General features: G+C 64.2%; 1 protein-coding gene across 2 annotated transcripts; it reads right to left on the bottom strand.

Annotated features, from left to right (window-relative positions):
* Positions 1–6: 6 nt before the first annotated feature.
* Positions 7–9,653, bottom strand: DCAF8 (DDB1 and CUL4 associated factor 8). Of its 2 annotated transcripts, none has more exons than XM_082073146.1 (14): positions 9,516–9,653; positions 8,916–8,962; positions 7,420–7,488; positions 6,678–7,342; positions 6,340–6,480; positions 5,362–5,456; positions 3,492–3,602; positions 2,479–2,551; positions 2,334–2,391; positions 2,123–2,230; positions 1,896–2,026; positions 940–1,059; positions 748–864; positions 7–656 (listed from the first exon to the last, which is right to left on the bottom strand). In XM_082073146.1, the coding sequence occupies exons 3-14, from the start codon at positions 7,466–7,468 to the stop codon at positions 543–545; spliced, it is 1,782 nt and encodes a 593-aa protein (XP_081929272.1). In that variant the 5' UTR covers positions 7,469–7,488; positions 8,916–8,962; positions 9,516–9,653; the 3' UTR covers positions 7–542. The 2 variants fall into 2 exon arrangements, with proteins under 2 accessions (XP_081929272.1, XP_081929273.1); XM_082073147.1 differs by having other exon boundaries at positions 9,512–9,619.
* Between the last annotated feature and the right edge of the window lie 968 nt (positions 9,654–10,621).

Here is a 10,621-nt window from a genome sequence, read left to right as displayed (position 1 = left end):
TCGGCCTCTCTCTCTATCGCTTTTTATTGCATTTATATATAATATATATTCAAACTTTTACAATAATTTTAACTTGATAACATCCAAGTTCGATTTGGTTTTAATACATATAAAATTAGGCCTCTAACAGTGACGGGGAAGCCCCCCCCCCGCCCTCCCCTTCCCCCCCCCCCCCCAATCAAAGAACAGAATATGGGGGGGGGGGAGACAGGGGGGGCCAAACCAAGTGCAAATCACTGATATGTACAAACCAGACAAGCATCTCTGCAAACACCCCCGGGGGGGGAAAACGGGGGGTACACAGCCCCCCCAGATCAAGGGGGGGGGCCCTGAAGAGCGTGAAGGGAGGGCCCCCCCCCCCCCAAAGAGGGGAACGGGGTGTGGGAGGGGGCACGTTAGTACAAAAGTCCCCCGTCCCCCCCCCCCACGGCGGGTCCTGGGGAGGGAATGGGGATGCGGGATGGGGAGGGGGGGGTCCTTAATAAGTCAATACAAAGCTCAAAGTGTTAGTGGGGGCCCCCCCCGGCGGTTTTGGGGGGGGCTCAGGAGGGCATGCACTGCACCCGGTCCGGACCCTCCTCCTCCTCATCCGAGCTGTCCGAGGAGCTCGGGGACTCGTCCGAATCGCCGTCCGGCGCTCCCGGCTCCCGCCGGCGCTGCCGAGGGGGGGGAAACACAATAGGGGGTGAAGTGGGGGTGCGAAGGGGCTTTGGGGGGGTGCGGGATGGGTGCGGGGGGGTCACCTACGCGGTGGTGGCGTCTCTGTCGCAGGTGGTGCATGAGGAACCAGAGCATGTGGCTGTCGAACATGTCGGTGTGGTGCAGGCTGTCCTCGTCCCGCTCCAGCTTGTTCTTCTTGATCACCTGTGCATTTTGGGGGGGGTCAGGGGGGGTTTAAGGGGTTCAGGGGGGTGTCCCCCCCCCCATCCCGGGACTCACCTCCTTCAGCCCGGCCAGCTCGGTGGGGGTTTCAGCTGTGGGTGCCCAGATCTTGACGTCGTGGTCCAGGCCGCTGGTGGCCAGGACAGGCAGGTGGGGATGGGGCTCCAGGCAGTTCACCTGGGGGGGGACACTGGGGGTCACCCATGGGTGTGTTGGTGCCCCCCCAGCCCCTCAGGTCAGATCTCTGTCCCCATGGACCCCTCAACACTGGGGGCTGGTGCATGTCCCTCCCCAGTGTCCCTTTGTCCCCACCAGTGTCCCCGGTACGATGTGGGTGCTGGTGCCCAATCCGTGTCCCACCAGCATCACCTGGTCCCTAAAGTGTCCCCAGTGCCACCTGGGTGCAGCCACCAGTGTCCCCAGTGCCACCTGGGTGCAGCCACCAGTATCCCCAGTGCCACCTGGGTGCAGCCACCAGTGTCCCCCAGTCCCCACCAGTGTCTCTCACCACCCCCTGCCACCAATCCCTCCAATCTGGGGTGTCCCCAAGGGCACCGAGCCTGGGGATGGGGTACCCCAAACCCCCTCACAGCAAAGCCCAGGGGAGAGGGGCCATGGCCCCCAAGGGCCCTGGGGGGATGTGGGGGGGTCCTGGGTGGGATGTGCCACTTAGCGGAGGACCTGGGGGGGACCCGGCGCCGCCAGCGGGGGTGGCGGTGCCAGCAGCCGCCAGGAGCTGGCACGGAGCCACGGCCACCGGACAAAGGGTGACTGTGGGGGACAGAGCGGCGAGGGCTCTGCCATCCCCGTGACACCAAAACCTGTCCCCCCCCAAGAACCGCGGTGCCACCAGCCCACCCCCCCCCAGTGGGGACATAATCCGCCGCAGCCTGGAAATTCAGCATCGCCCCCATGTCCCCTTCCAATGAAAAACTGTAACTTTGAAGACTATTTAGGAAGTTTTCAAGGCAGAAACGGGGTGTAAATCCGGGGGGGCCGCGGGGGGGACTCACCACGCCGCCCTTGTCGCCCTCCATGAACTGCACGATCTGGCAGGAGGATTTTTCCCATAGGAAGATGTGGCCGCAGTCGCTGCCACTCACCACAAACTCGCTCTTGGGGCCATAGAAGTTGACGCCTTTCACTGAGGGGGGGGACACAAACCGCGGTCGTAGGTCACAAACCTGCAGTGTCACCCCCGCCACCGGTTTCTAGCGTGACGGGCACATCCCGTCCTCACCGGTGGCATTATTGCGATGTCCCTTGTATCTCTTGATGTACTCGGCGCCGTCGCTGTGCGAGGAGTTGAAGAGATAAATGTCCTCGTCGTTGTAGCTGGCCAGGAGCTCTGGGGGGGACAGAGGGGACGGTGTTAGTTGCGGGGGGGACGCAGAGGTGGTTGTGACCCCCCCGGTGCCACCAACTGGGGCTGTGACCCCTGTGTCACTCACCTGAGCCGTCGTGGCTGTAAACCAGGCAGGTGATGTTGGCCTTGGACTCGCTGTTCACCTGGGGGGGGCACAGAGCTCAGCTCCCACCCGTCCCCATAGCCCCCCCAAAGCGGGGGTCACCGTGTCCCCAAACCGCGGCGCTCACCAGGTGGTGCGGGCAGAACTTCTTGAGGACGCCGTTGTTCTCGTTCTCGTCTATTTTCCGCTGGTCGTAGATCCTGGGGGGACAAGACGGTGGCATCGGGCGTTTGTCACTCGCTCAGGACACCGGGCAGGAGCCGCAGTTTCCCCCCAATGCCGCGTCCGGCCCAAGCGGCTTAATGTCACCTCTCATCGCTCGGCAGCACGTGACAACGTCACCGCCTGCGTCCCTACAGGCCACCACCACCTGCGGCCGGGACGCTGTGACCGTCACCGCGCCGTCCCTTGGCGGCTGCGGCTGAGCAGCGCTCGCGGTTCTCCCGAAGCCGCCGCGGCACCGGCTGAGCAGCCGCGAGCCCACGTGTTCGGCATTTCCCTGCCCGGCGCCCCGGGAGCCGCTGCCTGTTTGCCAGGCGCTCCGGGGAGCCGGCGGTGCCGGCGGCGCGGCCGCGGTGTCCCCAGGGAACGGCTCCGGCACATCCGGCGGGTTTGGTGTGCGTACGATTCGCTTCAGCAGCAAAACGGGCGCCGCTGAATTTGGGGCCTTAAACCCATCGGCTGTGGGGAGCCGAGGGGACAGACGGACAGAGCCGAGGGGACAGACAGATGGACACGGCCTGGATGCACGCCCAGGGCTACCCCCAAGGCCAAGGGGCTTTGTGTTCATGACCTACAGAGCCGGGTCCTGCTGAAACCGAGCCCATCCCCAGCCCTAATCCCATCCCCGGGGGATGAGATTAATCTGGGACCGAGGGAGGGTTAATCAGCAGCTCGTTAAGTGTCGCTAATTGCCGAGGGAAGGATCTCCCCGCTCCAGGACACAGGATCCCAGGCTAAACCCCAGAGGATCCAAATCCTCCTGGTTAATCCCCTCTATGACGGGAGGTCGGGCTGCGGAGGCGGCAGCAACCGCAGCGTTTTGGGGGCCACATGGGATTTTGGGGCTCAGGGAGAACCGGCTGAGCCCCCCCGGGGATACTGGGTCCATTTTGGGGGTCAGGTTGGGCACAGACTCACCTGACAAACTGATCTCTGCCCCCCACAGCGAACTGGAAGGTGTTGGCGGGGTTGACGTAGATGGTGTACAAACCCACCTTCTTCTCCTTCTCCTTCGTGACCACCAGTTTCCTTGAAGAAACGAGGCAATAAAATCACAACAAACCACCAGCAAAATAATCCAGCTCGGCTTCCAAACAGGGTCCAGATGGGAGACGCAGAAGCTCCGCGAGTCTCTTACTCACTCGCGGAGAAAAACAACACCCCGCCAACAAAAGAACCCAAAGGCGCCCGTTCCAGCTGGCAGCTCACACGTGAGATCGGTCCCTGTTCCTCCAACACCTCCCGGGTACAACCGGATTAACTCCGGAGCGGAACCGGATTAACTCCGGAGCGGAGCCGCTTTGCTGCCGTTTCTCTCGCCCGTCTGGGTTGTAATCAGGCGCGGATTTACCGAAACCCGGCACACGCACCGTCCCCATCCCCCCCAGTGCAGGATTTGGGGTTTCAGACACGAAGGCAAAGGCGGCAGCTCCAAAGCTCGTCTTTAATTATAGCGTTCGGCTTAACGAGAGCCGGGAGCTGCTTCCAGCCTGAGCGCCAGTGGCACCCGCCCCGGGTGACAATTCCTGCTGCCGCCAAAAGCCGCCAGGAGGGAGGGGACAGACAGACAGACCCCGGGGTCTCTGTGGAGGGAGGGGACAGACAGACAGACCCCGGGGTCCTTGTGGAGGGAGGGGACAGACAGACAGACCCTGGGGTCTTTGCAGAGGGAGGGGACGGACAGGCAGATCCCGGGACCCCCCCAGAGATGGGGGATGGACAGACAGACCCCGGGGCTCCTGCGGAGGGAGGGGATGGACAGACAGACCCCAGGGTCCCCACAGAGAGAGGGGATGGACAGACAGACCCCGGGTCCCCGCGGAGGGAGGGGATGGACAGACAGACCCCGGGGTCCCCACAGAGAGGGGGGATGGACAGACAGACCCCGAGATCCCTGCAGAAGGAGGGGATGGACAGACAGATCCCAGGGTCTCTGTGGAGGGAGGGGACGGACAGACAGACCCTGGGGTCTTTGCAGAGGGAGGGGATGGACAGACAGACCCCGAGATCCCTGCAGAAGGAGAGGATGGACAGACAGATCCTGGGGTCTCTGTGGAGGGAGGGGACGGACAGACAGACCCCGGGGTCTCTATGGAGGGAGGGGACGGACAGACAGACCCCGACATCCCTGCAGAAGGAGAGGATGGACAGACAGATCCTGGGGTCTCTGTGGAGGGAGGGGACGGACAGACAGACCCGCCAGCCTCACAGACCCGGCTCCGCAGGCCGGGGGGGGGACGCGGGGGCAGGATTAACCGCGGCGGTTTTGAGCCGCCCGGGCGCTTTTTGTGCTGGTTACGAAACAAACGGGTCCGGGGCCGCACACAAAAGCCCTCGCGCACACCAGTAAACCCAACGCGCCGCGCTAAGCGGGATCATCTCCAAAAGAACACATCGCCGGATCGGAAAAGTACCGAGACACCAAACTCCAACAGCCGCCGGTGCTTTTGGAAGCTCGTCAGATCCAGCACGCACCACCCGGCCGCTCGTTAATTATTGTTTCTCAATTAACGGTGACAGCGCGGGGAGGTTTCCACGCCGCGATGAACCGGGACCCTCCGTGCTGCCGGGCAGCCACCGCATTATTATTTCTATTGGTGTTATTTCTATTATCTCTCTGGAGTCCCAACAAGGGCAGGATGGGCGTCCAAACGCTAATTAGCACGGTTGAAAAGCTCTGACCAGCGACAACGCGCATTGAAAGGCAAAAATGACTTGTTATCACACTTTTTGCCCATGAAACAGGAGCGTATCGCCACGACGAACCCCCCGGCGCGGCCGTACTCACGAGGCGGGTCGGTCCTGCCGCAGGTCGATGGTGAAGACCACAGCATCTTCACCTGCCGATAGGAAAGTGCATGGAGAGTCCGGTTCTAGGGCCAGCTGCAAGATAAACACTCGGGCGTCGGTTCCCTTTGCACCGACAGCGCCAGCAGCCCCCGTCCCTCCGCCAAAACGGCGCCGCGGTGGCGCCGAACCCGGCGCCCGCACCCTCCTTGGCCCCTCCGATGTGATGGGGACAAGAGAGGAGCTTCGGATCCGTCCCCTATCGAGATGTGGGACCACGTGGCAGCGGTTCTGCCATCACCGCTCCCGGCAGCGCGGGACAGGAGGGTTCCCGGGGGTCTTTGGGGGTCCCCAGGTGTTTTGGGGGTCCCTCAGGTGTCTCAGGGGGTCTTCAGTGTCTCAGAGGGTTGGCCGGTGTCTTGGGGTTCCCTAAGTGTTCTGGAGCATCCCAGGGTGTTTCAAAGGTCAATGGGTATCTTGGGGGGTCCCTGGGTGTCTCAGGGGGTCCCCAAGTGTTCAGGTGTATCCTTGGGTGTTTCAAAAGTCAACGGGTGTCTTGGGGGTTCCCTGGGTGTCTTGGGGGTCCCTGGGTGTTCTGGAGCATCCCCAGGTGTTTCACAGGTCAATGGGTATCTTGGGGGTCCCCAAGTATCTCGGGGGGTTCCCCAGATGTCTTGACGGTCAATGGGTATCTTGGGGGACCCTGGGAGTCACAGGGGGTTCCCCAGATGTCTTGAGGGTCAATGGGTGGCCTGGGGGTCCCCGGGCGTCTCAGGGGGTCCCCAAATGTTCTGGAGCATCTCCAGGTGTTTCCCAGGTCAACGCGTGTCTCAGGGGGTTCCCCAGATGTCTCAAGGGTCAATGGGCCTCTTGGGGGGGTCCCTGAGTGTCTCAGAGGTCTCCAGGTATTTCGGGGGGGGTCCTGGGTGTCTCAGGGGGTCCCGAACCGCCCCGTCCCCGCGTGCCGCCGGGGTGTCACCTTGTGCGAAGCTCCCTTGTGCTGCGCCACGCGCTTGGTGCTCCTGCAGCACTGGGTGGCCGAGAGCTCGGCCACGCGGACCTGCCCGTCGCGGGCGCACATGGCGAGCGTGGAGTCCCCGCTGTTGGGCAGGAACTTGGCCTGGGGGAGACAGAGAGGAAAGGGGGGTGGAAAGACTTTCAGCACCGGGTTTTGGGGCAAACCGGTGAGTTTCGGTGGTTAATTCCCACCATGAAGCAGCCAGACCCTCCCACAACCCCCAGATGTTTCTACCGCATCGTCCGGCCGCAATCAGGAGCTTCTCATACACCCAGATCGCCCCCCAATCCCCTCCTCACCTGGAAGACGTTGCTCTTGTGGCCGCTCTCGAAGTCCAGCACCGGCCGCCGCCGCAGCCAGTCCCAAACCACAACCTTGAGGTCGTCGCTGCCGCTGGCCAGCCAAGTGCCGCGCTGGTTGAAATGCAGCGTGTTGACGCAGCCCGTGTGGCCCTCCAGCCCGTGCTGCAGGCAGAACCGCTGCACGAACACCCGCGCCCCGCACGCCTCGCGCACGAAGCGGGCGCCGCGGCCCAGCTCCCGCTCCCGCAGCGCCGGCAGCGCCCGCCAGCGCGGCCGCGGCAGCGCCGAGGTCTCCGAGGACACCCAGTCCTCCAGCGCCCGCTCGTCGTCCGAGGAGTCGTGCTCGCGGCCGCCGGCGCGCTTGCGCTGGGCGCGGCGGCGCAACGGCTGCTCTTCCTCTTCTTCCTCCTCCTCCTCGTCGTCCGAGCGGTCCCGGGCGCGGCTCTCCTCGGTGATGGAGTAGTGCCCCGTGTCGTCCATGCTGTCCGAGTCCTTCTCCTCGCCCGAGCTCTCGGTGTCGGTGCCGCGGCTCTCGGCGCGGGTGGGCGCCGCCTCGTCGCCCGTCAGGCTCAGGCTGAGGTCCGAGGCCTCCACCTCGATGCCGGAGGACGTTTCGCGGCCCTCCTCGGCCGACATCTCCTCGGGGCTGCTGGACAAGCTGCCTGCGCGGCGCAGGCCACGCCGTGAGCCCCCGTGGCGGGACGGCCCGGCGCGGGCGCCCCCCGGCAGCCGGCCTTACCGTTCACGATGTCCGTCTTGCCGTCCATGCCGTTACCCTTGTCCGACATTGCGTGTTCCGAAGCAAACCCTGTGCGGGAGAGGATGGAAAACACGGTGAGGACACCCCAGCGTTGTGGTGCTGTCACCCATGGGTGGCTTTTGGTGAGGGCAGCGGAGCTGCCGCAGCGGGTGAGACAGGAGGGGACACGGAGCCACAAGTTCGGGAACACAAAACCATTTGAATCCTGCTTTGCTCTGTTTTCAGACCGTTTCACCCAGGGCGGCTGTGATTCCCCGTTCACACGGAGCCAGAACATCATTAACTCCGGTTACAGCGACTGCTCTGGGGACTAATCCTCGTTAGAGCCGGAATTAACAGCAGCAGAGCCCCAAGGAGCCGAGGTCGCTGCCTTGGCTGGGTCTGGCAATGCCGGCCCCGCACCAGAAACAGATACCGGAGCAAATGGGGCTGGAACTGGGTCCAACTCCTCGGGGGCTGTTTCCTCTGTCACATCAGCTCTGTCACCAACACCTTCTCCCGCAGGTGAGGAATTGCCACCCCATAACCAGCCTGACTGTCGCACCCACCCACACCGGGCACCGGCAACTCCGGGGAACCAGGATTGAGGAAAGAAACCCCACGGTGCCACGGCGGAGCAGACGGCAGGGACAGAACGGGGACACCACCAGGACACCGGGCTCCCCGGCCACCTTCCCCTAAAAATATCCCGGCGCGATACCCGTCGGCAACTTGCACCCAGGAAACGGGTCCTTCCCGTCCCCGGCTGCCGCGAGTTGGTGGGACACGGAGCGACCCGTCACCAAAATATTTACACAGCGACACAAACACCCCGGCAGCGCCGCACGGAGCAGAAATGGGGCCGCGGTGAGCGTGGCGGGGGGGTTCCCACGCCGGTAACCGCCACAGTGTGGCCTCACGGCGCCGGCACACGCCGCGGCGCGGCCTCGTGCCCGTGTTTACGCCGGGTCCCTCCCGGCTCGTGTCGCGTCGCGCTCGGCTCAGCCGCTTCTATTTAAGGAAAGTTCCCTCAGCGGCCATGGCCGGGGCGGCCGCGCTCCAGCGCCGGCCCCCCCAACCAGCTCAAACTCCCACAACAAGCCGTTTTCACCCCTTTGAGGGGGAGAAGTTGGGGGGACCCCCCAGCCCTACACTTGGGGTTCACCCCAAACCTGCCCCGGAGCCCAGTGGGGCCCCTAATGATGCTAATTAAGCAGCTTCTTCCCATCTACAATTACAAAGGGTCCAGCCCCAACGTTTCAGGGCACCCCAGAGTCTCTTTGGGGGCCACAGCACCCACCCCCCCAGCGCAGGCAGGGCCTAATTAACCACAGCTAACGAGCATGGCGGGGGACACAAGGGTCCCCAGGTTGGCAGGAATCCCACCAGAGCAGCCCCAGAACCGCAGCACCGGCACAAAGAATCTGGCAAAGCCAAGGCGAGCGGGGGCAGACACAAGACGGACAGACGGACGCGCGGCCGGGGGTCCCACTCACCTGCGTGGCGGTGCCGGGGGCGCCGGGGCTGGGGGGGTCGCTGGCAGCTGACGGGAACGACAGGTTATATCATGGGAACCCCCCCTTGGGGACACCCTGGGGACAACGGGGCTGTCCTGGGAGGGAGGGGGGGACACAGACCCAAGGACGGGGTTTGGAGCGGGGGGGCTGGAGGGACCCTCAGCACCACAGGGGGGTGGGGGAACCCCCGGTGTCCCCCCCGGCCACACGGGGACACCGCGGAGGTGCCAACACCCCGGGGGTGACAGGGACCAGGATGGGGCAGAGAGACCCTCAGGTTCCCTCCCACGGGCTCAGCAGCACCGGGGGGCACCGGGAACCCCCCCGGGACAGCGGAGACTCCCCCAGCCCCCTTCTCATAACACAGGGTCCCCCCAAAACGCAGCGATGCCCGGGGAAAAGCAGAGACCCCCCCAGTCCCCCCTAACCCCCTCGGGTCCCCCCGAAAGCGCCGTTCGGGACCCCCCCCAGGCTGAGGCCGCGGCCCCCGGGGTGGGGGGGGCAGGGAGGCCCCGGGGCCGCGGCGGGACCGGCCGGTCGGGGCGGGGAGGGGGAGGGAGGGGAAGGCCCCGCACCGACCCGGCTGCCCGGCAGCTCCCGGCCGTCGCTCAAGCGCGGGCCCCGCGGGCCCCGGTCGCTTCTCCTCCGCCACCGGCCCCGGGAGCAGCCGCCGCCATCTTAGTGCACCGCCTCCGCGGGACGCTTTACGGCGCCGCTTTACGGCAAACGGGGCCGCGGCGCGACGGGCCGCGCGACAGCGACGGGCCCCCGCCGTCGCCATGGGAACGCCCCCCCCCCACGGCCCCGTGTTATTGTAGGGTCGCCCTGTGCCCCCGCTTCCCCCGCCCGGGTCGTGCTGTGTGTGTCCCCGTGGCGTTGAAGGGTCACCCCGTGTCACTGTGGGGTCACCCCGTGTCCCCACTTGTTACTGTAGGGTCACCCTGTGTCCCCCGTGTTATTGTAGGGTCGCCCTGTGCCCTCTTTAATGTAGGGTCACCCCATGTCACTCTGGGGTCACCCCATGTCCCTCCTTGTTATTGTAGGGTCACTCCATGCCCTCTTTAACACAGGGTCACCCCATGTTGCTCAGGGGTCACCCCATGTCCCTCCTTGTTATTGTAGGGTCACCCCATACCTCTTTAATGTAGGGTCACCCCATGTCACTCTGGGGTCACCCCATGTCCCTCCTTGTTATTGTAGGGTCACCCTGTGCCCCCATGGTATTGTAGGGTTACCCTGTGCCCTCTTTAATGTAGGGTCACCCTGTCTCATTGTGGGTCACCCCATGTCCCCCCTTGCTATTGTAGGGTCACCCTGTGCCCCCCATGTTATTGTAGGGTCACCCTGTGCCCTCTTTAATGTAGGGTCACCCCATGTCGCTCTGGGGTCACCCCGTGTCCTCCACTGCTATTGTAGGGTCACCCTGTGGCCCCCATGTTATTGTAGGGTCACCCCATGCCCCCTCTAATGTAGGGTCACCCTGTGTCACTATGGGATCACTCCATGTCCCCGCATGTTATTGTAGGGTCACCCTGTGCCCCCTGTGTTATTGTAGGGCCGCCCTGCACCCTCTTTAATGTAGGGTCGCCCTGTCTCGTTGTGGGGTCACCCCGTGTCCCCCCTTGTTACTGTAGGGTCACCCTGCACCCTCATTAATGTAGGGTCACCCCGTGTCCTCCACTGTT

Source organism: Streptopelia decaocto, assembly GCF_964273445.1.
Source record: "Streptopelia decaocto genome assembly, chromosome: 26".
In the NCBI taxonomy this organism is placed as follows: Eukaryota; Metazoa; Chordata; class Aves; order Columbiformes; family Columbidae; genus Streptopelia; species Streptopelia decaocto.
The sequence above is the reverse complement of the archived record's forward strand: the minus strand, read 5'-3'. Positions and strand labels throughout refer to the sequence as shown.